Source organism: Rhineura floridana, chromosome 4 (assembly GCF_030035675.1).
Source record: "Rhineura floridana isolate rRhiFlo1 chromosome 4, rRhiFlo1.hap2, whole genome shotgun sequence".
Lineage (NCBI taxonomy): Eukaryota > Metazoa > Chordata > Lepidosauria > Squamata > Rhineuridae > Rhineura > Rhineura floridana.
In genome coordinates, this window is record NC_084483.1 from 141,269,916 (window position 1) to 141,297,543 (window position 27,628).

The 27,628-nt window shown below is 41.3% G+C and overlaps 1 protein-coding gene across 1 annotated transcript in view; it reads right to left on the reverse strand.

Moving 5' to 3' along the window:
* The window catches only part of PLD5 (phospholipase D family member 5), a 182,077-nt gene that overhangs the window by 48,899 nt on the left and 105,550 nt on the right, over nucleotides 1–27,628 (reverse strand). The window contains exon 4 of the mRNA XM_061626400.1: nucleotides 20,966–21,080. Coding sequence (XP_061482384.1) covers nucleotides 20,966–21,080 — 115 coding nt within the window. The remainder of the gene's footprint in view (nucleotides 1–20,965; nucleotides 21,081–27,628) is intronic.

The window sequence follows — 27,628 nt, forward strand, 5'->3', positions numbered from 1 at the left end:
TGAGAACTGGAATTATGTGGGACCGATGCCTAGAGTCGAGGACTATGGTGTACAACAGATGATGCCCGAAGAAAGGGAGAAATTTTTAATTTGGTATGAGAAGAACAAATCAAACATTTTTGACATGCAGAAAGAGTTGGCATTTTATTGCAAGCAAGATGTAGCAATTTTGGTGCAAGGCTGTACCAAGTACAGACATGAAATCATAGAAATGACCAAGGCTCAGAAAGCAGCAAAGTCTGGCACTGAATGGCGCGCTATAGATCCATTCCAATACCTCACACTGGCTAGTGTGAGTTTAGCAATGTTCCGGTTTAAGTTTCTGAAGGAGGACACCATAGACCTACCACAACCAGACAACTATCACAGACAGTGTAAGAGATTCTCTACCTCTTCAGTACAATGGCTATCATACTTTGAACATAAAGAAAATATTCAGATTCAGCATGCCCTAAAGGGTGGTGAATTCAAAGCTGGTGATTATTTTCTTGATGGCTATGCAGTCATAGACAATAAGAAAATGGCTTTTGAATTTAATGGGTGTTTTTGGCACGGCTGTGTCCTATGTTATCCTCCTGAAAATAGGAATCCTTTGATGGGTAAATCTTACGAGTCTCTTTACAACTCTACAGAGAAAAAAACTGCTGAACTTAGAGGGTTGGGGTATGAGGTCAGGAGCATATGGGAGCATGAATGGAAGCAAATGTTGAAATCAGATGAGGAGCTTAAAAACTTTCTGACTTCAGCAGGGTTTCCTGAGCCTCTAGAACCTAGAGATGCTCTCTATGGTGGACGCACTAATGCTATCAGTCTTTATTATAAACCAAATGCTGAAGAACAGAAAGAATATTTTGATGTCTGTAGCTTGTATCCGTTCGTTCTTAAAAATAGAGAATATCCCTTAGCACATCCAGAGGTAATATATGAGAATTTTGAACCCATCTCTAATTGTTTTGGGATTGCGAAGGTAAAGGTGTACCCTCCCAGGGGTCTTTTCTTCCCTGTACTACCTGTTAAGATGAATGGAAAACTCATGTTTCCCCTCTGTGCAAAAGCACACATGGAATCCTGCAACCATTCTGATGAGGAGAGGGCTCTGATAGGAACGTGGTGTACAGTGGAACTGGATGTTGCTATAGAGAAGGGATACAGGGTGGCAGAAATCTATGAAGTGTGGCATTTTGAAAGGACATCGACGCAGTTTTTTTCAGAATATATAGACACGCACCTGCATCAGAAACAGGAGGCATCAGGGTACCCTGAATGGTGTGTCAGTGGAGACGATAAACAGAAATATGTAGAGGACTTTCTCAAAAAAGAGGGGGTGTTCTTGCGCCATGAACTGATCTCTGAAAACAAAGCTAAGCGTAATATTGCCAAACTGTTTTTAAATTCTTTGTGGGGGAAATTTGCTCAGAAACCCAATCTGGCTAACACCCAGGTGTTGAGAGATCCTGATGACTTGTTTAACATTCTGTTTTCTGATGCTTTTGAGGTTTTGATGTGTGAATTTATTGATGATGATGCTGCCTGTGTGACTTGGAAACATTCAAAAGATCGTATGACAGTCTCAGGTGGGAAGAATGTGTTCATAGCATGTTTTACAACTGCCTATGCTCGCCTGGAGCTCTACAGCCTGCTTGACAAGTTGCAGGAGCGTTGTTTGTATCATGACACAGACTCTGTTATATTTGTGAGTCAGAAGGAACAATGGGTTCCACCTCTAGGTGACTTTTTAGGGGAACTCACAAGTGAAATCCCTGCAGGTCAATATATCACAGAGTATGTCTCCGCAGGTCCTAAAACGTATGGTTACAAATTGTCAGGAGGGACTGCATGCCTGAAGGTCAAAGGAATAACCTTGACAGCTGATAACTGTACAAAAATTAATTTCAACAGTCTGAAGGACTTAGTTTTTGCCCACGTCTCAGACAGTAAAGAGTTGCCGCAGCGTGAGATAGTAGTGCAGCAGCAGGGTATTGTTCGAAACAAAAGGTGCTGGACTCTTGAAACTAAAACTCTCAAGAAAACCCAGAAGGTTGTCTATGACAAGAGAGTGATTACCAAAGGGTTTAAAACCATTCCTTACGGGTTTTAAATGGATACACGGTGGCACCACCCCTTCTCGGCCATTCTAGCAGGTCCTAGTAACTGCGGTAAAAGTTTTTTTATAAAAAACATGATGGACAATGCTCACAGCGTACTTGCAGCTATGCCTGATAATGTTGTATGGTTTTACAATGTCTGGCAACCGTTGTATCAGGAATTACTATGTAAATACCCTTTTATTAATTTTGTGAAGGGTTTGCCAGAGAAATTTGATGATGACAATTTGCTGCCTCCTAATAAAACAAATTATATTATTATTGATGATCTGATGAATTGCGCGTCACAGGATCAAGAAGTGGAAAAAGCTTTTACACAGTACGTACATCATAGAAATCTGAGTATTTTTTTCATTACGCAGAATATTTTCTGCAAGGGAAAAAGCAATCGCACCATCAGCCTAAACGCTAAATATATGGTGTTGTTTAAGAATCCCAGAGATAAATTACAGATTGCAACTTTAGCACGGCAGATGTACCCTAGAAATGCCTAGTTCTTCATGGAAGCTTTTGCAGATGCAACACAAAAACCTTATGGTTACCTGGTTGTTGATTTAAATGCCTCCACACCTGAATCTTACAGATTAAGATCAGGGCTTTTCCCTCCAGACTGGCCTGTTGTATACACTATGAAAAAGGCCACTCGTGGTTACAAAAGGCGGTAGCTTAACCGCTCTGTGTTCTTTGAGTCTGGTTAGCCAGTTGGTCAACATGTCCAGCCGCGTAAAAAGAAACCTCCCTCTCTTAAATCTTCTTATTAAGGCTCCTCCACATCAGAGGAAAGCCATTTTATGTGCAGCATCAGATGATCTCATTGCTGCAATCTCAGAGATAGCCCTCAACACTTTAAAAGGCAATATTCCTCTGTCTCCCCGCCAGGTGCGTATATTAAGAAAAAAACGCAGCCTTATCAAAAGCCTCAGCAACAAAAGAGTCTCCATAAAAAGGAAGAAACAAATAGTCAAACAGTCTGGGGTTTTTCTCACACCGCTACTAAGTTTTGCCATCCCTCTAATAACAGGACTGTTAACTGAACAGTGATGGAGTATGCTGAAAAGATGTACCTGGTTCCCAGCCATCAATTAGAACAATTGAAAGGAACCCGTCCTAAGGAGGAAGACATCAGAAAAGCCACTATCTATTCACTCGATACTGAAATGAAGGAAATTCTTCACAGGGCGGATTTATCTCAGGATGAAAAAGCCAAACGTTATGATGCCCTCCTTCAGAGATATCTAATTCATGTAAGACATAGGGAGGCAGAGAAAGAAAAACTAAACCTGTTTCTACCACAGCCCCAACAGGCCTCTGCAGAATCCCCTGTAAATTCTGATACAATCATTCAAGAAATACTGGACAGTCTGCCTGCTAGATGTAAGAATCATGCTAGGTTGTTGTTAAACAAAATGCTACAGAACAAGAGTGTTTCCACGTGGAACGACAATGGCGTCTTTGTGTATAAGGGCAACGCTATAGATGGATCCAATATATTGGACCTGATTAAAGGAATCACGCAGTCCCACGCCCTCTCTGTAAAGCACCGACCCATAGGATGGGATGTTTTTATGACAGCCCTAGCTGAACTAAACATTCCTACATTTGTTGTGGGCAATGTTGCCAACAGGGAATCTTTAGACATGTTAAAGAACCCCTCTATCTCTTCTAAAAAACATGTTGCTGCATGGCTTGACCTATAGTATCTCTGCTGAATGTTTTATAAAGAAATAAAACTTTCAAATGTGTGCTTAACCTTATATGCTGACTGTGTCTGATTGTTTTACAGGTATAAAAACCACCACAACAGTATAAATTATTTAAACCCTCAGGGGTGCTTTATTGGGAAACACGGCTATGAAAATCATTGCAGGATATACAGCTCTGGAATGGTTGAAACACAGATGAGGAAGGTCTGGCATATTTCTCTTGTTTACAATCTGTTCCACTATCTGATCATTTCTCTCTAAATCATAAGAATACAGTTCTTGAACCTGATTAAATGTTAAACCCTTACAACGCTGTTGTAGAAAAAATACGCAGTGGTAGCCACATGCGACAGAATCTGGGGCTTGTAATTGTCGGGGTTGAAAAGCAATCCTAGTGGTATTTTTCCTTAGAAATTTTATAATGGTCTTGGGAATCAGTGGGTGGTCTGGAGGATGTCCATAGGAATCAAAAAATTCATCACTGTTATCTTCTGTCAGGTAGATGGCCAGCCAATGTTCTCCAGGCATGTTGTTTGGGTGGATATTGACTACTAGCCCCACAGGTCTTTGTAGTAATCTCTCTTTGGGGAGTCTGTCACAGGGAAACACACCGTAGAAAGGTTTTCACGTGTAGGGGTTTGAAGAGAGGATGCGTGTTAACTGCATGCTGTCCATGTTTACATATAGTCATACAATACATTTCTTCTGTGATTTATCTCTATCACGCTGTCAAAAACTCCATACACTATCATGTTGATTGTAGCTGGGAGAGCCCTAGCAAATCGAACTTCTGCTCTCAGATTCCCTGTTTTGATCAAAGAATAGTGATCCCCGCATTCTTGGCCTGGAGATAGGTCGAAAGCAAAAAGAGTGTAGCCTCTCGCAAACTCCTCGCGGTTAATTAAAAGAGCCCTATCTTTCATATGTTTGCCTGCTGTCTGCACCAGGCTCATGTATTCTCGAACACAGTTTCCGGTTTCAAATTCTGGCTGATGAGGCTTTGTGGGAATTTGGAAACCATCGACGTACAGAGATACAAAACTGATGTCATAATGCTTAAAGTTAAAAGGGTTTTTATTGTATATTCCACTGAAGGAATCATCCACCAACCCTATAACTACTTGCTTGGGTAGCTGGCCCAAAAACAGATTCTCCTGATTGCTGACACGGCTTCCTCCAGGGATGCTAAACACTTTAATGCTGACACGATCCACAGGGTATTTGGCATTGGATGTCAACAATGCCTCTGCATGTCCTAACTGGACACCTGGTGCCACTCTCACCTTCTTTACAAAAAGTGAAGCTGATAAAATTTGCAATTTGTGGCGGCTGTTTGCATCATTTGTCATCAGGCAGAAAGCGTCTTTGTTGCGTGTCAGTTTAATTTTCACATCCACACCGTTTAAAAGCAATTTTTCTTGAAAAAACAGATCAGCATGGAGATGTCCTAGGAGGTCTATTTTCTGGCTTTCACCTGTCAGTGCAGCCCTTCTAACAAATCCTAAATTATCCCCATCCAGGGTTGCTGTTTCGTGTTCTCCAGGTGTGTCTTTGTAAAATAGCCCTGCAGAGAATTGTGTGGCTAGCGTATCATCACTGTAGTTCAGCACAGATTCTATGAAGGCTCTATAAGGGTAGCAGTTATTGCTCTGACTGATGAGACGGTCTCCCAGGGTCACATCCAGTTGACTAAAGATGGAGGCCAACGGATAATTCACTAAACCCACATTAGCATCTCTGGCCAGGTTTGTTCCATCATGGTTCACAATTTTGCAGCACACATATAGCATTGTATTGTTTAAATCCATATAATCTTCGCCATTTCCAGCAATGTAGAATTCTAGTGGTGCAGTTTCCGTTAGCACTGCCAAGGGAGGGACCTCGATAAATAGGCTTCTCTCAATACTGGTCTGGGTAGGCCCAATCTGGAATAGATCTAATTCAGATTTAGTGCATTCCTCAGAACTGCAATGGATGAAGGCCATGCTGGTTTAAAATATATCTCTTTTTCGGGCCGGTACTGTTTGCCTCTTCTTTCTTGAAGTTTTCTGCTTCTGAGGCTTTTTCCTCAACGGCTGTGCTCTTTTAAAAGGTTGAGGAGGGCCTGTTAATTGTACCCGTGATGCTTTTTTTTTCAAGGCCTTTCTCCTTTTAATATACATCAGCCCTGAGCCCTCTTGTTGGGGTTGTGGATTAACTCTATTCAAAACTGCCTGAGTAACCTGCCCTACCACATCTTTAGCGATATTCCTTTTTTTTTTTTTTTTCAATAATTTTTATTCAGATTTTCATAAAACATACAAGACAAAATCATAAAACATTCAAAGACAAAAAACAAAATCAAAAATAGTTAAACAAAAAGAAAAAAAGAAAAAAAAAACAAAAATAAAAAATAAAGAATAAAATATTGACTTCCCATTTGTCAAAGATCAAATCAGTTATAAGTCTATAATATATAACAATCCTGTCTCTTAAGTCATATTATAAAATCACTTTCCTCCAGTAGTTATCTTACTTAATCATCAAATCTCATAAACATTACTTTATTCTTTCCACAAAAAGTCAAAGAGAGGTTTCAATTCTTTAAGAAATATATCTATCAATTTTTTTTTCCAGATAAGCATATCGATTAATCCATCTCATTACTAATTATGATAATCTTATTGTCATAACCATAGTCAAAATAAACATTTCAATTAATCCATCACATCAGAATCTGTTAGGTTCAGTAATTTCAGTAGCCATTGTTCTATTATCCCTATTAGTTCCATTTTCCATCTTCCATCTTCAGTAGTCTTGTTAAGTCCAGTAATTTCAGTATCCAATCTTCCATTATCAGTATTCCATAATAATCTTGCTGTCAAAGCCATAGTCATATAGTAAGAGTCTGATGGGAATTACCTCTATCCCAAATATTTTCTTGCCATCCATTCTGAATAGGTTGCTGAAATACTGCTGTAAAATCATATCTCTGTTCTTTTTTTCAAAATACACTGGGTCATCTCTTGAAAGTTTTTCCATTGTCACATGGCTGCAGTTAATTCCATAGATTTTCTCTATATTGGGCTCCATCACATCATTCCAGTCCAGAAGATTATCCATGCCATTGATAACTTTATCTCTAGAATCTTCATTAATTTCTTCAGAGATAACATTGAGTTCCAAACAATAGATTTTATTTCTAAAGTCCATAGACTCCAAATCTTGTTCCTGTTCCACGTTTGTTCCAATCTCCGGGATCTCCTCTCTCACAGGGACCCCTGTTCCAGTCTCCAGGGTCTCCTCTCTCACAGGGACCCCTGTTCCAGTCTCCAGGGTCTCCTCTCTCACAAGGACCCCTATGTCTTTAATCTCCTGTGTCTCCAAACAATAGATTTTGTTTCTAAAGTCCATAGACTCCAAATCTTTTTCCTGTTCCACGTTTGTTCCAATCTCCGGGGTCTCCTCTCTCACAGGGACCCCTTCCAGGGTCACCTCTCTCACAGGGACCCCTATATCTTTAATCTCCTGCTTCATTTTACTCAATTCAATTTTCAGCTCCTTACAACCCTGTCGCAGGTTTTGTTTCGTTATCTCAATCTCATCCATTATTTTCTGAAACATAGTTATTTCCAGCTTCTCAGCCACTTTCTTAATTGCCATTTTAAAAGAAAAATATAGGAAAACCACTTCTTATTTCAGCAACAATTGGGTTAATACTCCAAACTTGGTGACATCACAGTATAAACAGAGCAGACAGCCTTATCTCTCCATGCTTAAGTAAACAAAATGCAGTTCCCAGGATCGAAACAATTAATGGCGGTCGTCAGGAAACAGATTCGTCAAAATAAAATAGACCAAAAAGAGAGTAGTCTCAGACAATATAATATTCTTCAAAATAAAAATCTGGAATAGAAATCCCTCTTCTGTGTATATCTTTAGAATGCAAATCCAGGACAGCTTTTTGCAACAAAAACAGAGATAAGCTATTAATTAGTGAGTAGCAGAGAGAAGTTATGGCTCCCCAGTGAGATGTCAAAAACCGATCAATCTGGCAAATCTCTTTTAAACAGCAACAATTTAAGTCAAGTAAAAGAAAAATATAGAAAGAAGGGTGCTTGCCTGTTAGTGCGTTCTCTCTTAGAAGATAAGATGAACGTTCGCTTTATCAGATAGAGCTTGTTGTTGAAAATCCGTCCCACCTTCGTCGGCTGGACCTCGTCCCATAAATTAATGAGATCTGGTCGTCCCAACAAAAATAGGCTTTGAGGTTAATCTCTTCGTTTCTCCCTACCCGGGAGAAGTTTAATCAGTCAAAAAAAAAAAAAATCTGACTGATATATCTGAATAAGCTTCTTTTGAGGCAGGAGCCCGTCTCAAAAGCAGGCACAGGCTAAGTCACCCTTCCCGGAAGTCATCTTTAGCGATATTCCTAGCAGCTGTTTTAGCATGTGGCTTAATAATCTCTAGGCCTCTTCTCAAAAGTGGTACGGCTTTTTGAAAAAGGCTCCTGAATATCCCCCCGATTCCTGCCCCATACATAACAGGCGTACCATGGTACCCCGGAAGAGCATTTCCAGCCTGGGCCCTGTAATAATTCCGGTAAAGGGTTGGGTCACCGTAGGTTTTCAGTATCACCATTTTTAAAACGGCAAACCTCTGCGTGGGCGAAAGTGTACCTTCACAATCACCTTTCCAAAACGAAATGGTACGTTTTTGTTCTGATCCGTCTTTATTTCAACATTGATGGTGTCAATATGATGCTTACTCACAGGAATATAGTGTGGTTTGTCATAAACAATGTTGACACAATCGTTATTCTGTCCACGCACTGGTACAGAGCGCAATAAGGGTACATAGAAGTCCCCAACTATCTGATGCTCTACGATGTCGGTGTAAATGTATAAAGTGTTGAAGCCTCCTGTAATGTCTGCTGTAAAAGGCAGCTGACGTACATGGATGTTGGGAAACAACCCTAATATGTGGGCTAGTTCTTCACTGCTTTTAAACGTGCAACCATCATCTGATTTAAGTCTAACCATTCTAGTCACTTGGTCATAGTGTAGGACCATATCGGGCTGCTCGCTGCTCTGGTCTAGTATAAGGCTGTTCATGTTTTCCAGCAGTTCAGGGATGCTTGAGTAATAACCACATCGCAGACGATAGGACCATGTTTTTTCTCCATTACCAATTTCAAATCGGGAATCAGATGTTAGATTGTTCCAACTGTGTGGGTACTGTATCTCAACCAGACCTACTTCCCACACCCCTGGTAGATCCAGGGGCCTTGCTAGGCGAATAGTAAAAGCTGAGCTAGTGTTCTGCGGAAAAACAGTTACACAGGCATTGCTAGGCAGAGTAATGTAAAAACCACTATCCCCCATTCTTCTGTGCAGGTTCACAAAGATCAGAAGCAAGTACCCAACTGTTGAACTTACTGGGCCAGCCTAACCATTTCACTAAATGATACTTTTTCCTACCCCTGCCTTTTGTTGATAGAATTGATTCAATCCTGTACAACTTGTCCTGTTTGTTATTAACCTTCTGCAACTCTTCAGAATAGAAAGAACCAATTACAGGCTCCCCAGCATAATCTTTTAACAGGAAGACAGGTTTCCTTCCTCTTCTGATGACCTGATCCACTATAAACAGCTCTGTGGTGAAATTTTGTTCATACCCCTTGACAAATGCCCCCTTGCTTTTAGAAATCTTACGTGGTCTCCTTTCCTGAACAGCGTTGATACCTCTTTTCTGTAAATACAGTCTCCATAAATGGTTTTCCATACTGCCAGGGCGTTAGAATGGTTAATATCAGTAGGCCTTGCTCTGATAGTTCTATGAAAACTATGATTATAACTTTTTAAGAGTTGTGGTAGGATATCGATATAACTATAGGTATTGTTAGCTGTAAAATACCTCCACATTTTTGATTTCAGAGTACGGTTAAATCTTTCAACAATAGCAGCTTTTACTTCATTATTGCTGACAAAGTGGTGAACTCCATGTTGCTTTAACAAGGCGTTTACGACTCTGTTTAGAAACTCTTTGCCTCTGTCAGTTTGGAGCTTTCGGGGCTTTCTTCCACTCTGACTGAATATAACGTTAAAAGCTTTAGAGACCTCTTTGCCTGTCTTGTCTTTTAAAGGCAATGCCCATGCATACTTAGACAGAATATCTATGACTGTTAAAATGTACCTATAGTTCTTGTTGTGCTTAGAAAATTGTTGCATATCTACTAAGTCAGCCTGCCATTGGGCATCGATATCAGACACAATAGTCTTGTTTCTTTTAAAATGGATTCTGGCTGGCTTATGCAATATGTAAGCATCTTGGTCTGAAAGCCATGTCATAACATGTTTCCTTCTTAGTGTTTTACTGTGCTTTTTTGCCTCCTGAAATAGATGGTTCACTCCCCCAAAGCTCCCAGCCTCCTCAGGTGTGTAATATGTGGTTTTTAGAATTTCATCATGCTCTCCCATATTGCTGGTTGATACAGGTATGGACACCGGTGGTTAAAGTAAACTATTTTTATTGGTACAAAAAACAACAACTGCTGCTTCAAGCTTTCAGGGTTCAGGCTTGGGACAGACACATGAAATGCAGGAAATATTAACAGCCTGCGAACTCTCAATGTGTAGATTTTCCATATCACCATCATGCGTCACATCTTCCTATAGAAAAAAAAAAGAGAGGCACTTTAGCATTGGCGTTGCCCCAAACTGGGAAAAACAACACACTAATAAAAATTACAGCTCAGAAACACCTACCTGTAGACACCCTTGCTCCATGCCTTCATTTAAATCTTCCAGCCACTCGTTTTCTTCAGCCTCCATTTCCACCATGGGTTTAAAAAGTACACTTCCATCCACAACCTCAGCAGATTTCATAAATTGTTCTTCCTTCAGGAAATGAGCCTTCAGATCACACCCACAATCACACTCTGTGTCGGACATGGATTCACTAGAATTTGCCTGGAATGAGGTTTCAGGGTCTGGATACTGTCCGGCCGTGAACACCGCTACAGGTAAGTTTGGGGTTGAAACAGACCGTTTTTTTCTAAAATGCTTTGATTCTTCCTTTCCACTGCTAATTTTTATACTCGCTGGTGGAAACGATAATCTCCGAGGCTTTACCCGCCTTTTTGAGCGCATTTTCAAAGGGGCTGGAGGATAGGAAAAACCTACTAGCCCATATGCTGATTCGCACGCTGGTTCCATGTTTGATCCTCAGAGCGTGTCTGGGCATGCATAATACACCTCTGTACCAGGTCTCTCTGTCCCCTCTCCTGATTGGTTGGGAATTCAAAACCTCCCCCCTTGGGTGACGTAGCTGTAGAGGTTACTTATCCCTATTGGGCTGCTCTGGAGAGGAGGGGGTGGAAATGGACCCCTTCGGGGTCCATTTCCGGCACCCTAATTTCACCTAGGGGTTTTAAACCTCTTCAGATTGGTCCCCAGGCATCCATGTGCTCGTAGAGGGGTCACATGCCCCTATAGGGAGCAGTCTGGAGAGGGGGCGAAAATGCACCCCTTCGGGGTGCAATTCTGGTACCCTGTTTTCATCTAGGGGTTTTAAACCTCTTCAGATTGGTCCCCAGGCATCCACGTGCTCGTAGAGGGGTCACATGCCCCTATAGGGAGCAGTCTGGAGAGGGGGCGGAAATGCACCCCTTCGGGGTGCAATTCTGGTACCCTGTTTTCACCTTTGGGGTTTTAAACCTCTTCAGATTGGTCCCCTGGAGACCACGTGCTCATAGAGGGGTCACATGCCCCTATAGGGACCAATCCAGGACCCTGTTTTGAGTAAAAATATGCCCATTGGTCCAGCAAGGACCACGTGCTCCTGGGGGTCACAGGGCTACCGTTTCTGGGGTGGGGCACGAGGGCTGGGGCTTCTGGGGGATGAGATATCCGGTGAGGTCATCAGGGGAAACGGAAATGGCGGGGTGGGCCTTCTGGGGTGGGCCTTCCGGGGGGACTTCCGCTGACGTCACCCATCAAACTCAAAAGGGGCGTGGCATAGCGGTTTGATGTGAGGTGGTCTAGTATTACTACTTACAACCATAGTGTGAAATCAAATACTTATTGGGACACAGTATGAAGAAATATTTATATAAACATGACTATCAAATATGTTTATGAATTACACAATCTGTATATATATTTATAGTGCAATCCAATGTTTGTTTACTCAGAAGCAAGTCCCAATGTATTCAATGGGGCTTACTCAAACTGGGAAGTGCGCAGAGAACTACAGCCTCAAATGATAATGAACTTGTTCTTTCAACTTGTTCTTTTAAGTTGAGACCTTATCCCAGTCTGAGTCCATGTTGGAATTGCTTTTTAATATTTTTAAGCCTTTTCTTTTTTTAAAAAAGATGTTTTTTAAAGCTTTTAAAAATATTTTCAAAGATGTTTTAATATATTATGCCGCCCGACAAGATCAGCCACACAGGGCCTTCTCTCAATCCCGCCGACAAAAACAGCTAGATTGGCGGGTACTAGAGAGAGGGCATTCTCAGTGGTGGCCCCCACCCTCTGGAACTCCATCCCACAAGATCTCCGGCACGCCTCTTCCCTAAATGTATTTCGTAAAGCCTTAAAGACCTGGCTCTTTCAACAGGCCTTCGGGATCTCCGGGGAGGGTTAATTGCTATGACTGAAATGCCTCCTACCCTGTTTTAATATTGTTATTGCTGCTGTACTATTCTTATACTGTTTTTATATTGTATTGTATTTTATCATATTGTGTTTTAACTGTTTTGTACGTTGCCTAGAGTGGCCATCGGCCAGATAGGCGACACAGAAATTAAATGTATTATTATTATTATTATTATTATTATTATTATTATTATTATTTTAAAGTCTGTTTTTTATGATGTTTTAAAGTGCTTTCAGTGCTTTTGTTTGCCACCTTGGGCTCCTACTGGGAGGAAGGGAGGGATATAAATCAAATAATAAATAAATATTCACCCAACCCAAAATTCAGAATCATGCCTGTTTAGGCTGTTTTCCAACTGTTTATTCTTGCTTTATGGTTATTGGATTTTAAAGGGATTTATTTCTTATTGTGAGGTGCCTTGGTTTCCAAACCCTACCTCACAGGGTAGTTGGAAAGACTGCACACACACACACACACACACACACACACACACACACACACACACACACACTGCAGATGTATAAATACATACAGCCCATATAATAGTTTATTGTCAAACCAGTTGGTCATTGCAGAAAAATCAGTATTAGTTTTAAAAAAATCAGTATTAGTTTCCTACAGAATAAAAACTGTAATACCTGCCTACTTGCTTTAAAATAGGACTGGAGGGGGGACAGAAATAATTAGAACACAAACACAATTCTTTTTTACATTCACTCAAAAGTCCCATTAATTTACAGCACATTCATAACCATGTGTACTCAAAAGTAAGTCCTATTGAATTCAATGGGATTTACTCTGGGCATATGGGATTAGCATGCTTTTACCCCCACAAAAGCAAGTATTGGGAAGGTTTTGAAAACACTGCCCAGGATCTGACTCCTGCACACAAGAGGGAAAAAAACTGAAATGTATATACTTTCCCAATTTATGAGATTTTCAGATAAACGGGGGGGGGGGAACTACCATTTTCTGGCATTGCAATGAGGTTTTCTAGACACTGCCCAGGTCAACCAAACTGGCTTTACACTGATTGGCTGCAATCCTGAATGGGCAGGGTTAGACTGAGCTATGAAGTGCTATAAAGCACAGATTTGTTTTAAAAATATTTTTAACAATGTGTGTGGGGGGTGGCTGACGTTTTTATGTATATCTCGAGAACCGGACCACCTAGAAACTTTTTTTTTTAAATTAAAGCTGAGAATCTGGGCCACCTAAGGGGCTAAATGGGCACCAGGTGGCATGCAAAGAATCTGGGTAAAAACCGGCTAACCGGGCAATATGGCAACCCTAGTTGTATTCAACTAATGCTTGCCCACAGTAGACCCATTAAAATTAATGGCCCTGACTAACTGAGGCTCACTAATTTCAATGAGTTTCCTCTGAGTAAAAATTGGTTGAATACAACTCTTAGCCTATAAAATCCACTACAGTAGGGCCCTGCTCATACAGCAGGTTATGTTATGGACCCCCACTGTAAAGCAAAAACCGCTGTAAAGCGGATCCCATTGTCTTACATTGACCAAAATGGCGCCCGGTGGCAAAAAACAGCCGTAAAAGCAGAACAAGCGCTGTAAAGCGGGGCCTTTCTACAATTCACAACCGCTGTATTAGCAGAATGCTGTAAAGCGAAGCGCTGTAAAGCGGGGCCCTACTGTAGTTTGAATATGTCAGACACCACATTGGCCTGGTTCACATATAACATTTAACCACAACTTAAAACAAACGGTTTAATATGAACAAGAAGCATGTTGTGCACACTGTTTAAAGATTACAGTGCCTCACAAAACAAGCCAGAGTCTGGCTTGTCGTGTCATCGGAACCTTGGCTTATAGTTTGTTGTACACCTTGGTTGCTGCTGGTGGCTTGTTTTGTCCACAGCATGGCAGCAGCAGGAGCAAGAGAGAAGTACTGTGGGAACTTATCAGCTGTGTGAACATAGGAACCTGCCTTATACTCAGGCAATTGGTCCATCTAGCTCAGTATTGTCTACACTGACCAGCAGTGGCTGTCATGAGTCCCATGGAATGGTCCTGGAGTGATGATGAAGACGACAACGATGAAGATACAGAATGGGATCTGTGGGAGGGTCCTAGTAAACTTGCAACCAGGAAGTGCTGAAACAGTAGGCTTCAGTACTTTTGATAGTGATAGCTTCTCCCCCTTAGTTCCAGTTACAACAGAAGGAATGCTGGCTGATCAGGAGCCCGTCCCTTCCCTTCCCCTCCCCTCCCGCTTCTCCCAAGTTGCTGCCGCCATGCAAACCTCCCCTAGGGGAGGATCTCAATGAGATGCCACCGCCCCCATCACCCCAGAAACGCAGATAACTGCAACAGCAGGGTCAGCTTGCCCCCACTTTCCCAGCTAGGAGGAGTGCTCGTGTGCATTCCCATTCTGTAATACCTTACGCACGCTAATAGAAAGAGCCCTTCTGAACCTACTCAAGGGTTGTAAGGGGCGGTGTCTAATTGCTGTGACATCTTAGTTTTGAGTAGTCATGCCTAGTTATGCTGTGTAAAGATGCAGAAACTTGTGTGACCTGCAAGCTGATCCATGAAGCGCTCTTAACTGATGTTTTTCATTAAACATACTGGAGAAAAATATACCAGTGAGTCTGGGACTGGTTGCAACGGACTTGGCCAGGACAGTGGCTCTCCAGCTTTTCAGACAGGGAATCTCTCCCAGCCCTATCTGGAGATGCCAGTGATTGAATCTGGGACCTTCAACATGCAAAGCAGATGCTCTACCACTGAGCTACGTCCCATCCCTGCACTAGGATACTGCCCATTCAAACTGTGTGTATTGTTTCAAACTGTGTGTGAACTGGGCCTTTGGTTCTCTCACTGGGTGACATCCAAGTACTTTTTGATATGCACTAAGCATGGGATTAGATGTTATTAATGCCATTGGACACATCTGCAGGCAAATGCCAGAATTTATTTTGTCAGTTAGGCACTGACTGGGTAAGTCAGTGCCTACCCACTGACTGGGGTAATTTCTTATGGTAGCTAAATTGTAATCTTAACACATACATCTTGCTTCAAAGAACTAAATTTAAGGATTATATTTTTCTTTCCACATGGGATTACAAGAAAATACCTGTTTGCATCAGCCATATTTAGGAAGGCTAACAGATTAAGCATGCTAGTTTACGAAAAAGAATTAGTCACAGGTGGCATGAAAGGTCATCAAAAAGTGCACGAACAAAGAAAGGAAAAACAGAAGTAAGGGGAAAACATCATTCTGGAATGGGAAAGAACACTACAGAGCTATCCCAGCTGTCCTTTCCCAGCTTTAAAGTGTGGGAGCAGGAGTAGCCCCACAGCAGTCCTCAATATGGGAGGAAAAGTGAAGGGCCAGTGGGTTCTGGCATGTTTTGGCCTTAAAAGGCCAGAGATGCAATGGAGAAATAAGCAATATTCAGATAAGAAAATTATTTGAAGTTCTGGCTCAACGCTGGTGCTGCAAGAGTGTGTGATCTACTATACTGTTCTTGTCCTTCTTTGATAATGACAGTGGATTTTAGTGAAGAATATTATGGGTTGTATCTAGGGATGGGCGAGAATATTTATTTATTTATTATTTAATTTGTATCCCGCCCTTCCTCCCAGCAGGAGCCCAGGGTGGCAAACAACGCGCTAAAAACACTTTAAAACATCATAAAAACAGATCTTAAAATACATTAAAACAAAACAGAATTAAAAACATTTTAAAAAAACAACTTTAAAAAATGGTTAAAAACATTATTAAAAAACATATTAAGCAATTCTAACACAGACGCAGACTAGGATAGGTCTCAACCTAAAAGGCTTGAAAGAGGAAAGTCTTCAAAAGGCACTGAAAGATAGCAGAGATGGAGCCTGCCTAATATTCAAAGGGAGGGAATTCCACAGGGTAGGTGCTGCCACACTAAAGGTCCATTTCCTATGTTGTGCAGAACGGACCTCCTGATAAGATGGTATCTGCAGGAGGCCCTCACCTGCAGAGCACAGTGATCGACTGAGTATATAAGGGGTAAGACAGTCTTTCAGGTATCCTGGTCCCAAGCTGTATAGGGCTTTGTACACCAAAACTAGAACCTTGAGCTTGGCCTGGGGGCAAATGGGCAGCCAGTGCAATGGGCAGCCAATGCAGCGGGGTGACATGTTGGCGATACTCTGCCCCAGTGAGTAATCTCGCCACTGCATTTTGCACCAGCTGCAACTTCCGGACAACCTTAAGGGCAGCCCCACATACAGCGCATTACAGTAATCCAGCCTGGAGGTTACCAGTGCATGGACAACAGTGGTTAGGCTATCCCGGTCCAGAAACGGCCGCAGCTGTCTTATCAGCCGAAGATGGTAAAAGGCACTCCTAGCCACTGTGGTCACCTGGGCCTCTAGCAACAAAGATGGATCCAGGAACACCCCCAGACTATTAACCTGCTCTTTCAGAGGGAGTACAACCCCATCCAAAGCAGGCAACTGACCAATTATCCAAACTTGGGAACCACCAACACACAGTGCCTCCATCTTGCTAGGATTCAGACTCAGTTTATTGGCCCTCATCCAGCCCACTACCGGTCCAGGGATTGCACAGCCTCTCCAGATTCCGATGTTATGGAGAAACAGACTTCCTGGTTAAGAAAAAAGGTTGCCTGTTACAATAAGGGTTATTACAATGGACTTGTTGACTGATATAAAAATTTTACTTATTTGAGTCAGAACCAAAACAGGAAACGGCATTGAAAACCATGGCTGTTCAATTTTGCTCACTTGTTTTTTTAGCTAATCCACAAAACTTCAACGTTTGTCAGAACTCAGGGTAAAATAAGAAAATAAATCCACAAAATCACATAGGAACAATATATTTTTGTAAGCTTGAATACTGCATGGGCCAAAATGGTGTGTGTGTGTGTGTATGTATGTACACACAGAATCTTGATGCCCCATCCACATCTAGTGTAGTCCCCAGTGAGGTGTCCAGTGCAACTTCTTGCGATTGGGTTCAGTTGATGTGGCCTGATGATACGGACAAGGTGCTTGCGATGATGTGGTCAGCAATATGTCCTCTTGACCCCTGCCCTTATTAAAGCTACTAAGGGGGATCCAGGGTGTGGTCAACCCATTGTTGTGGGTGGGAGTAGTTCCAGCTGCTCTGAAAGAGGCGGTGATCTGACCACTCCTGAAAAAGCCCACCTTGGACCCATTGGTTTGTGACAACTACTGCCTAGTCGCAAATACCCCCTTTTTTAGAGAAGGTGATCAAGAGGGCTGTGGAGCAGCAACTGGAAGTACTCTTGGATGAAACAGATTATCCTGACCCATTCCAATCTGGGTTCAGGCCAGGTTATGGAACTGAATCAGTCTTGGTCACCCTGATGGATGATCTGATGGAGGACAGGAGTGTGACCCTGTTATTCTCACTTGAACTCTCAGCTTTTGACACTATTGACCATGGTATCCTTCTGAACCGACTTGGTGTGATGGGTATGGGAGGCACTGTTTTACAGTGGTTCCGATCCTACCTCCAGGGTCATTTTCAGAGAATAGCATTGGGTGACTGTCTTTTGGCCCCCTGGCAGTTGTACTGTGGGGTGCCACAGGGTACCATCTTGTCCCCAATGTTGTTTAACATCTATATAAAGCCCTTGGGAGTGGTCATCAGGAGATTTGGGGCAAGGTGTCAGCAGTATGCTAATGATAGCCAGCTCTATTTCTCTGTAACATCTGAATTGGGAGAGGCTGTGCAAGCCCTGAACCACTGCCTGGACTCAGTGGTGGGCTGGATGAGGGCCAATAAACTGAGTCTGAATCCTAGCAAGACAGAGGTGCTGTGGGTTGGTGGTTCCCAAGTTCGGATAATTGGTCAGTTGCCTGCTTTGGATGGGGTTGTACTCCCTCTGAAAGAGGAGGTCCATAGTCTGGGGGTGCCCCTGAATCATCTTTATCACTAGAGGCCCAGGTGACCTCACTGGATAGGAGTGCCTTTCGGCTGGTAAGACAGCTGTGGCCGTTTCTGGACCAGGATAGCATGACTACAGTTGTCCATGTGCTCGTAGCCTCCAGGTTTTATTACTGTAATGTGTCCTATGTGGAGCTGCCCTTGAGGTTGGTCCGGAAGCTGCAGCTGGTGCAAACTGCAGCGGCGAGACTGCTCACTGGGGCAGGGTATCACCAACATGTTACCTGCCGCTGAAAAAATTGCCCTGGCTGCCCTTTAGCAAGTTCAAGGTTCTGGTTTTGGGGTACAAAGCCCTATGCAGCTTGGAATCAGAATACCTGAAAGATTGCCTTACCTGTTATATACCCAGTCAATCATTGTGTTCTGCAGGTGAGGGCCTCCTGAAGATACCATCTTATCAGGAGGTGCGTTCCATACAACATAGGAAGCAGACCTTTAGTGTAGTGGCACCCACCCTTTGGAATTCCCTCCCCTTAAATATTAGACAGGCACCATCTCTGTTATCTTTTTGGCGCCTACTGAAGACCTTCCTCTTTCAACAAGCCTTTTAACTGGAGAACTTATCCCAGTCTGCATTGAAATTACTTTTTAAGATGTTTTAAAGCTTTTTTTTACAGTTCTTTTTAAAGATGTTTTGTTTTAATATATTTTAATGTTTTATATTTTAATACATTTTAATGTCTGTTTTTATGATGTTTTACAGTGTTTTTAGTGTGTTTGTTTGCTGCCCCGTGCTCCTACTGGGAGGAAGGACAGGATATAAATTTAAATAACAACAGCAACAACAACAACAACACATCAGGGATGGGATCTGCTTGTTGGTGCCTGTTTGATTGCATTCCATCAAAATGGCAGATGGTTCTGTTTCGAGTTAGTTACTTTTCTGGTATCCTTTGCTTTTATCATTCCGATTTTCACCCCTCCCAAGAAATAATAATATTGTATATTTCTGTTTCTAATGTATGTCATGTTTAACATTACTATGATTCACAAGTACATAAAACAGCTTTCACTGCCACCAACACAAAACTATATTATTATTATTATTATTATTATTATTATTATTATTATTATTATTATTATTGCATTTATATACTGCCCCATAGCCAAAGCTCTCTGGGTGTTTTACAACAATTAAAAACATTAAAAACAAATATACAAATTTAAAAAACACATTTTAAAAAGCAATTTTAAAGAGAGACTCTGTTGCCATTAAGGGAGGCTGTTTCCACCTGCCTTGCCCCACCCTCCAGCCTTCAAAAGGGAGCTGCCTCAAGAGAAGGACAATGAGGGGAGAGAGACTCTGTTGCCATCAGGGAAGGCTGCTTCCACCTGCCTTGCCCCACCCTCCAGCCTTCAAAAGGGAGCTTCTTTAGGAGGACTTTCTGATCTTTGGGTTGGGCTGTGTGGGTTGGGGGATAGCTTCTACTTTGTTGTTTAGTTTTATTGCTTCTTTTTTGATGTTTATGTACTTTTATGTCTGATGTTTATATGCCTTTATTTTGTACGTCGCTCAGAGTAGCTGGGTTTCCAGCCAGATGAGCGACTAATAAATCGAATAAAATAAAATAAAATAAATAAAATAAATTTAAAAGCACATGCTAAAATGCCTAGGAGAAGAGGAAAGTCTTGACCTGGTGCCATAAAGATAACAGTGTTGGCGCCAGGCACACCTCGCCAGACAAATCATTCCATAATTTGGGGGCCACCACTGAGAAGGCCCTCTCCCTTGTTGCCAGACTCGCAGCTTCCCACAGAGTAGACACCTGGAGGAGGGCCTTGGATGTGGAGTGTAGTGTATAGGTGGGTTTGTGTCAAGAGAGGTGTTCCATCAGGTATTGTGGTCCCAAGCCATGTAAGGCTTTATAGGTTAAAACCAGCACCTTGAATCAAGCTCGGAAACATACAGGCAGCCAATGCAAGTGAGCCAGAATCAGTTTTATATGTTCGAACCGTCTGGTCGCTGTTACCAATCTGGCTGCTGCTTTTTGCACAAGCTGCAGTTTCTGAACCATCTTCAAAGGCAGCCCCACATAGAGCGCATTGCAGTAATCCAACTTGGAGGTTACCAGAGCATGGACAACTGAAGCCAGGTTATCCCTGTCCAGATAGGGGCATAGCTGGGCCACTAAACGAAGTTGGTTGAAGGCACTCCGTGCCACCGAGGCTACCATTTCAAATAGAAAAGCAACACCCAGGGCTCCAACAAGGGAACCTGGAGTACCGCAGAAGGCTCATGACTGCTCTTGTAGCTGTCTAAGTTTTCTTGCTAGTAATTAACATGTTGTCCACAACGTTTAATCCTATAGCACTGCTTCCTTAATGCAAAAGATCTGGCCACAGTTAAATATTTTAAGGTCAGTTTATTTAAATGGGTAATATTTAAGCATTTATTTAACTTTCATACAGAAATTCATGAAAGTGAAAAGTGCTTCACTTTATAGGGTGCAATCCAGTCAATGTTTTTACACATTTCACTTGTACCTGTATGAACATCCCACATTTTAACAAGGAGCAAAGACAACTCGCATATATTTATGTGAATATATAGCAACATAAAAAACCTGATCTTACCCTTTTTTTTCAAGTCGTTTAATAACTTGGATTCCTTGTGAAGAATATCACTCACTAGCTTGACCTCAATATTTTGAGACAACAGATCTTGCAATTTCTCTAATAGGTGCTGCCCCTGTAAAAAGCAATAAAGGCTTTTAAGTTGGAGTATGCTTTCATTTGGATTCCTGCATTGAGCAGGGGGTTGGACTCAGTGGCCTTATAGGCCCCTTCCAACTCTACTATTCTATGATTCTATAATTCTGTGAAACATCCCTGGGAATGATTATTAAATTAGACACAAAATATACAAAATCAAGTGGATATACATTCAAATGTGTATTTTGATATAAAGTTATGCTTCAGTGGAACTTGAAACTGTCTTCTGGAAGAAACATTTGAAATTACTAAAAACATGAAGTTCATAACAGGCACGATAACATGCTATGTTAACATAACAGCACTTTGCAAGTTAATCAACTTTTCAATGTCACAAAGTTAAAATAATTTGAAACCCCTACTCAGCCATAAAAGTGTGATATCATGCGAAGGGAATTGCATATTGGGATTGGTAGTAAAATAAGGCTGTCTTCACTGAACTGAGGGGGCCACAGTATTCTCTTCTCTTGACTTGCAAAGTGCTTATCATCAAGTTTTATTACATGAAGACAGTAGGGACCTCACCGCATTCATCACACATGATGGCTTGTTTCGTTTTAAGCATGTCCCATATGGTTTAGCATCGCCCCCCAGTGCTTTTCAAAGATGATGTCGCTCATCCTTAAGAGCCAATCAGGAGTACAGTGTTATCTGGATGACATTGTGGTGGGACAGACGCCAGCACAGCATGATGAACAACTACATGCCGTCTTACAGTGTATAGCAGATGCAGGATTAAAGTTGAACCTTTCTAAATGCATGTTCAGATGGACTGAGCTACCTTTTTTGGGACATATATCACAAGATGGGTTAAAACCTGATCCAGACCACGTTAGAGCAGTTACAGAGGCCCCACCACCTAAAGATGTACAAACACTACGCTCCTTCTTGGGTCTTACATCTTGGTATGCAAAATTTGTGCCTGATTATGCATCTATAGTGGAACCTTTACGTCGGCTGCTCCGTGGATCTACAACCTGGGCTTGGACATCAGATGCACAATCCAGTTTTGATGCAGTGAAGTCTGATTGTACATAGCTTGGCACTAGCCTTATTTGATCCAGCATTACCTACTATTGTGACTACCGATGCCTCTCATTATGGTCTCGGGGCTGTTCTGACTCAAGTTCATGGAGACAAACAAGAAAGGACAATTGCATTTGCATCCAGGACATTACAAGGGGTAGAAAGGTCATACTCTACAGTTGAGAAAGAGGCACTTGCATGTGTCTGGGCCACAGAGAAATGGCGCACATATCTGTGGGGTCGAACATTCACATTACACACTGACCACAACCCTTTGACAACCTTGCTGACATCTAAAGGTTTAGGGAGAGCTGGAATGAGAATTGCTAGGTGGTCGGCTAAGCTGTTGTTTTTTACATACAAGATGGAGTACAGGCCTGGGACTGAGAATGTAACAGCAGACTGTTTATCCCACCTACCTCTGCCGTCCACAGACAGTGAGCATGAAGATGATGCAGAAGTGGTTGCTCTCATTGCACCAGTCCTGACAGCCATTTCCAAGAGCAGTTTACAGCTGCTTGTTTGGCCTGTCCAATACACGGCAAGTTGCAGGATTTCCTCAAAGGGAAATAGCCATGCCACATGCGTAATGAGGATCAGAATCTGTTGCCTTTCTTTAAAATATGCTATGAGCTATCTCTACATAATGGTCTTGTAATCCGTGGTAGTCATCGTCTCATTGCCCCACCAGAGTTACAAGCGAAACTGATACAGTTGGCCCATGAAACACACCAAGGGATCGTACGAACGAAGCAATGATTGCGTGATTTATATTGGTGTCTTGGTATGGATAAGCAGGTTGAAGATACTATTCAATCTTGTGTGACTTGCCAGCGTCATGACAAGACTGCAAGCACACATGTGCCACCATTGCAGCCTGTCCCACTTCCTGATTCAGCTTGGGAGAAGTTAGCCATTGATATTGTGGGCCCATTCGAGAGGGCACCTGCTGGTTGTCGTTATGACATTACCCTTATAGACTATTTTAGTAAGTGGCCTGAAATGACTTTTACTTCCCACACTACTTCTGCTGCTGTTATTGCCTTCCTTTCTGCAGTTTTCAGTCGAGAAGAAGATCCAACGGAACTGATTTCTGACAATGGCACCCAGTTTACCTTGGTAGAATTTGGAACTTTCCTGTCAGAAAGAAATATTCGCCACAGGTGCTCATCAATTTACTATCCGCAGGCAAATGGTGAGATAGAATGTTTTAATAGGAGCTTGAAACAAAGTCTACAAATGGATGAACTAGAAGGTAAAGCGTGGAAACCCTTTGTCACAGATTTCTTACAAGTTTATAGATATACCCGGCATGCCACAACACAAAAGTCCCCAGCTGAATTGTTACATGGACGGGAGATGTGCACAAAGCCGAATGTTGCTGGACTACTCATGCCTAAGTCAGATGCTTCTTTACAGCCAGGCATGAAACAAATAGTACACCAAAAACAACAAAAATATAAGAGGTATGCAGATTGCCAAAATGGAGCTAAGGAACCAGGGATATGATGTGGTTCATTTGTACAGGTCAGGAAACAAGGCATCCTGTGGAAAGGGGAACCACGATTTACGCTCCCCTTCAAGGTACTTGCCAGAGTATTATTATTATTATTATTATTATTATTATTATTATTTATAGTTTATTTATATACCACTTTTTGGCCAAAGGGCCCCTAAAGTGGTGAACAAAACATTATAAAACATATTACAATATATATATATAAGAAATAACCAGTAAAAAATATACAGTAAAAATACAGTGCAACAAAAACAATGCAAATACAACAAGAACAGAGGAAAAACTTTTCTCCTTCTGTCTCTTCCACGGTGGCGGCTCGGTACTGCTCGAGGGCAGGGTATTCGGCAAAGAGCTCAGTGTTGCTCAGATAGTAAGACTTGGGGTAACGGATGGCCAGTGGTAGATTTAAGCACAAGCTAAGTAAGCTGCATTTTAGGATATCAGATTATCAGGAACCCTGGTGGCTCGGGAAGTGTAGGGGTCCTCAAAATGTACCCACAATTGCGGCTGGAGCCTCTTCCAGCGGCCTCCTTTGCTGTCGAGAGGGGAGCCATTGGTGGCAGCAGAGGAGGAGGTGCTGACGGCGCCCACGTACTCGATGCCCAGGCGCTTGGCGGCCAGCTCAACATCATCATCAGGTTCGGGGGGGCGAAATACACCTATAAACTGTCATACAGCTGCATATGGAATGCCCGCCATCTGGCCCCTATTCAGCATGACCCAATTTCATATGACCAGATTGGGCAGGCTACGCATCTGGCCCCTGATTGTGATGATCCAGCAAATAATATTACTGATAACCTAGTTCATACTGATTACTCTAATGGATTGCCTCATGAACAAAATTGCCAACCAGAACTCCTGCCTGTTCAACAGTTGCCACACAGCAGGTGACCACCTGTGTGGGTTAAAGCCTATGTTATGTAATTTCTAAAGCAAAGAAGGTTACTAGGTTGGTTATTGTTTGCTGTGTTACAAATATGTTTGGTAGGATGGCAGGAAGTAGTTTTCTTAGATAAAGGGGATATGTGATATCATGCTAAGGGAATTGCATATTGGGATTGGTAGTAAAATAAGGCTGGGAGATATAGAACAGGACGGAGAGGAGTTTGAAGGGGTTGAGGAGAATGTGGCAGGAATAAAGAGGATTAAGTACTGATCTCTGGCGTCTCTTAAATTGTCTACAATACAACAGAAAGTCGCTGAGAAGCCTTAAGAAAGCTACTATCTCTCAGCCTAGCCTATTTTACAGAGAAGTAGCAAGACTAAAACAAGATAAAGGGGTACTGTAAACTTCTCTGAACTCTTGGAATAGAGTGATGGTGAAACCTAATTAAATAATTTCTCTCATATATTTTGTCATTGCATTGAATTCTAAGAAGATGGGGATCCTCATGTAGTTGGAATTTAACTCTGGAATTTGTTTGCTTAAAAACTTCCATTGATACAATATAATCATGGCAACGATTTAAGATGCAGTCCTATTTCCAAATACACAGTAAAGGCTTCTAATGACCAAAATAGATGCAACAGTGGCAGCCACATTCACTGATCACATATATAAAAGGGATTTGTGGGTAAGGAGAACTAAAGCTTTCTCACCGTGACCACCTTATTACTTTTTACTTCCACAGGGAATCAAGGCAAGAGGGATTTCAACTCCGCTTTAACTCCCTAATTCAACTATTTTTATTACATAGTTTATCCTTCTAGTATTTCTAAGAGTTAAGTTCTTTTATTTTGATTCTGACTATGGAGCTTTGGTGACTGCTCTCAGCAGGTTTTAAATGGTCTCAAGAGCCTGTTATGCTACCTCGCAGAGACTGCTTTCTCTGTAAGACTATAGTTGGCTACTGTTAGTGTGAGACATTTCCTGAAAATCATTTCTGTTAATGTCAAGTTATGAAAGCTGGGGGGAAATTAAACCAAGGAAGATAAAATTTCCAGATATTTCTTAACTTCCTATTCTACATATCAAAGCAATGGAAATTAAACATACTTAACAATGTTCCCATTGTTACCCAATATTACGTAGAGATATAATATAAATTTAGAATCTCAATCCAAAATCAAATGAAAAACAAGTATGCCTTTCTTAGTTCTATCCTAAACATAGTCACCCTGGTCCAGAGGCTTCTTGTATTTGTCAGAGCTGTATTTGGATATATATCTTTAATCATGAGCACAGTTTTTTTATTCACTTGATACTGGGGAAGCTCCACATGTGCACCCGTCTCTTAATGGAATACAGTGCGGTCCCGCTTTACGGCACTTCGCTAATGCTGCGATTTTGAATTGTGTCCATGTCCCATATGTTCGGAGCTTGTTCAGTTTTGTGGCGATTTTGTGGCATGACATGAATTGATGGCGCCCGACACCCTGAGCGTGTCGTCAGAGCTTGGAAACGTTCCTTTTTTAAACTACAGTTGGGCTGATGGGAGTTGTAGTTGAAACAAGGCACGTTTGCAAGCTCTGAGTCCAAGAAGAGTGTCGGGCGCCATTTTACAGTACTGTATTGTCGGTGATTCAGTCTGATTCAGCATTTGTGTATTCAGCATCTCTCTGTATTCTGGCAATTATCCAAACGTTCAAAGGTTAAGATTACTGTATTATATTATATTATATTATATTATATTATATTATATTATATTATATTATATTATATTATATTATATTATATTATACACTATATATATATATAATATAATAATTTATATTTATTATTTATAATACATAAATATAATATATGTAATATATAATATATATATAGTAATATATTGTATATATATACTGTAATATACAGTATATAATATATACTGTACTGTATACAGTAAAATATAAAAATATATACAGTACAGTACTGTATAAAATATATACAATACAGTAACATTTTTGTGTTAATTACAATGGCATCTCAGTGTAGTTGTTGTTATGTGCCTTCAAGTCGATTACGACTTATGGCAAACCTATGAATCAGCGACCTCCAAGAGCATCTGTCATGAACCACCCTGCTCAGATCTTGTAAGTTCAGGTCTGTGGCTTCCTTTATGGAATCAATCCATCTCTTGTTTGGCCTTCCTCTTTTTCTACTCCCTGCTGTTTTTCCCAGTCTTTTCTAGTGAATCATGTCTTCTCATGATGTGTCCAAAGTATGATAACCTCAGTTTCATCATTTTAGCTTCTAGTGACAGTTCTGGTTTAATTTGTTCTAACACCCAATTATTTGTCTTTTTCGCAGTCCATGGTATCTGCAAAGCTCTCCTCCAACACATTTCAAATGAGTTGATTTTTCTCTTATCCGCTGTCCAACTTTCACATCCATACATAGAGATCGGGAATACCATGGTCTGAATGATCCTGACTTTAGTGTTCAGTGATACATCTTTGCATTTGAGGACCTTTTCTAGTTCTCTCATAGCTGCCCTCCCCAGTCCTAGCCTTCTTCTGATTTCTTGACTATTGTCTCCATTTTGGGTTAGTTTACTTAATTTTGCTTATTTGAACTGGACCTTTAAAGCCCTTCACAACTTTCACAGTAGCCACTGAATTAATGACACTACTGCTAATGCCATCATTATTGCTTTATGTTCTACTGTGCTGGTGTCAATGGAATAAATCTACTGAACAGTAGATTTTCCCCTCAAAATAAACAATTTCTTATTATTTTTTCTTCTTATTTAGAAGTAAATAAGTTAAATTTCATGTAAATATTTGTATAAAAATGCAAATTTAATAAATTAAATTTCATGTAAATATTTGTATAGAAAAAAGCAAGCATTTATACAATTTTTGGTGTTGATGAGTCTGCTGCTGGAAAGATAATGCTTGAAGCATTTCATGGAAGACATTTAAAAATGCAGGCTTACTCATTTCATTGTGCAATCCAATATTATTCTGATAGAACTGCAGCTTCCTAAATTCTATCAGTGGCTTAAAAACATCCTCTTTGGGCAAAAGACCAAAGTTCTTTACTGTTTTTA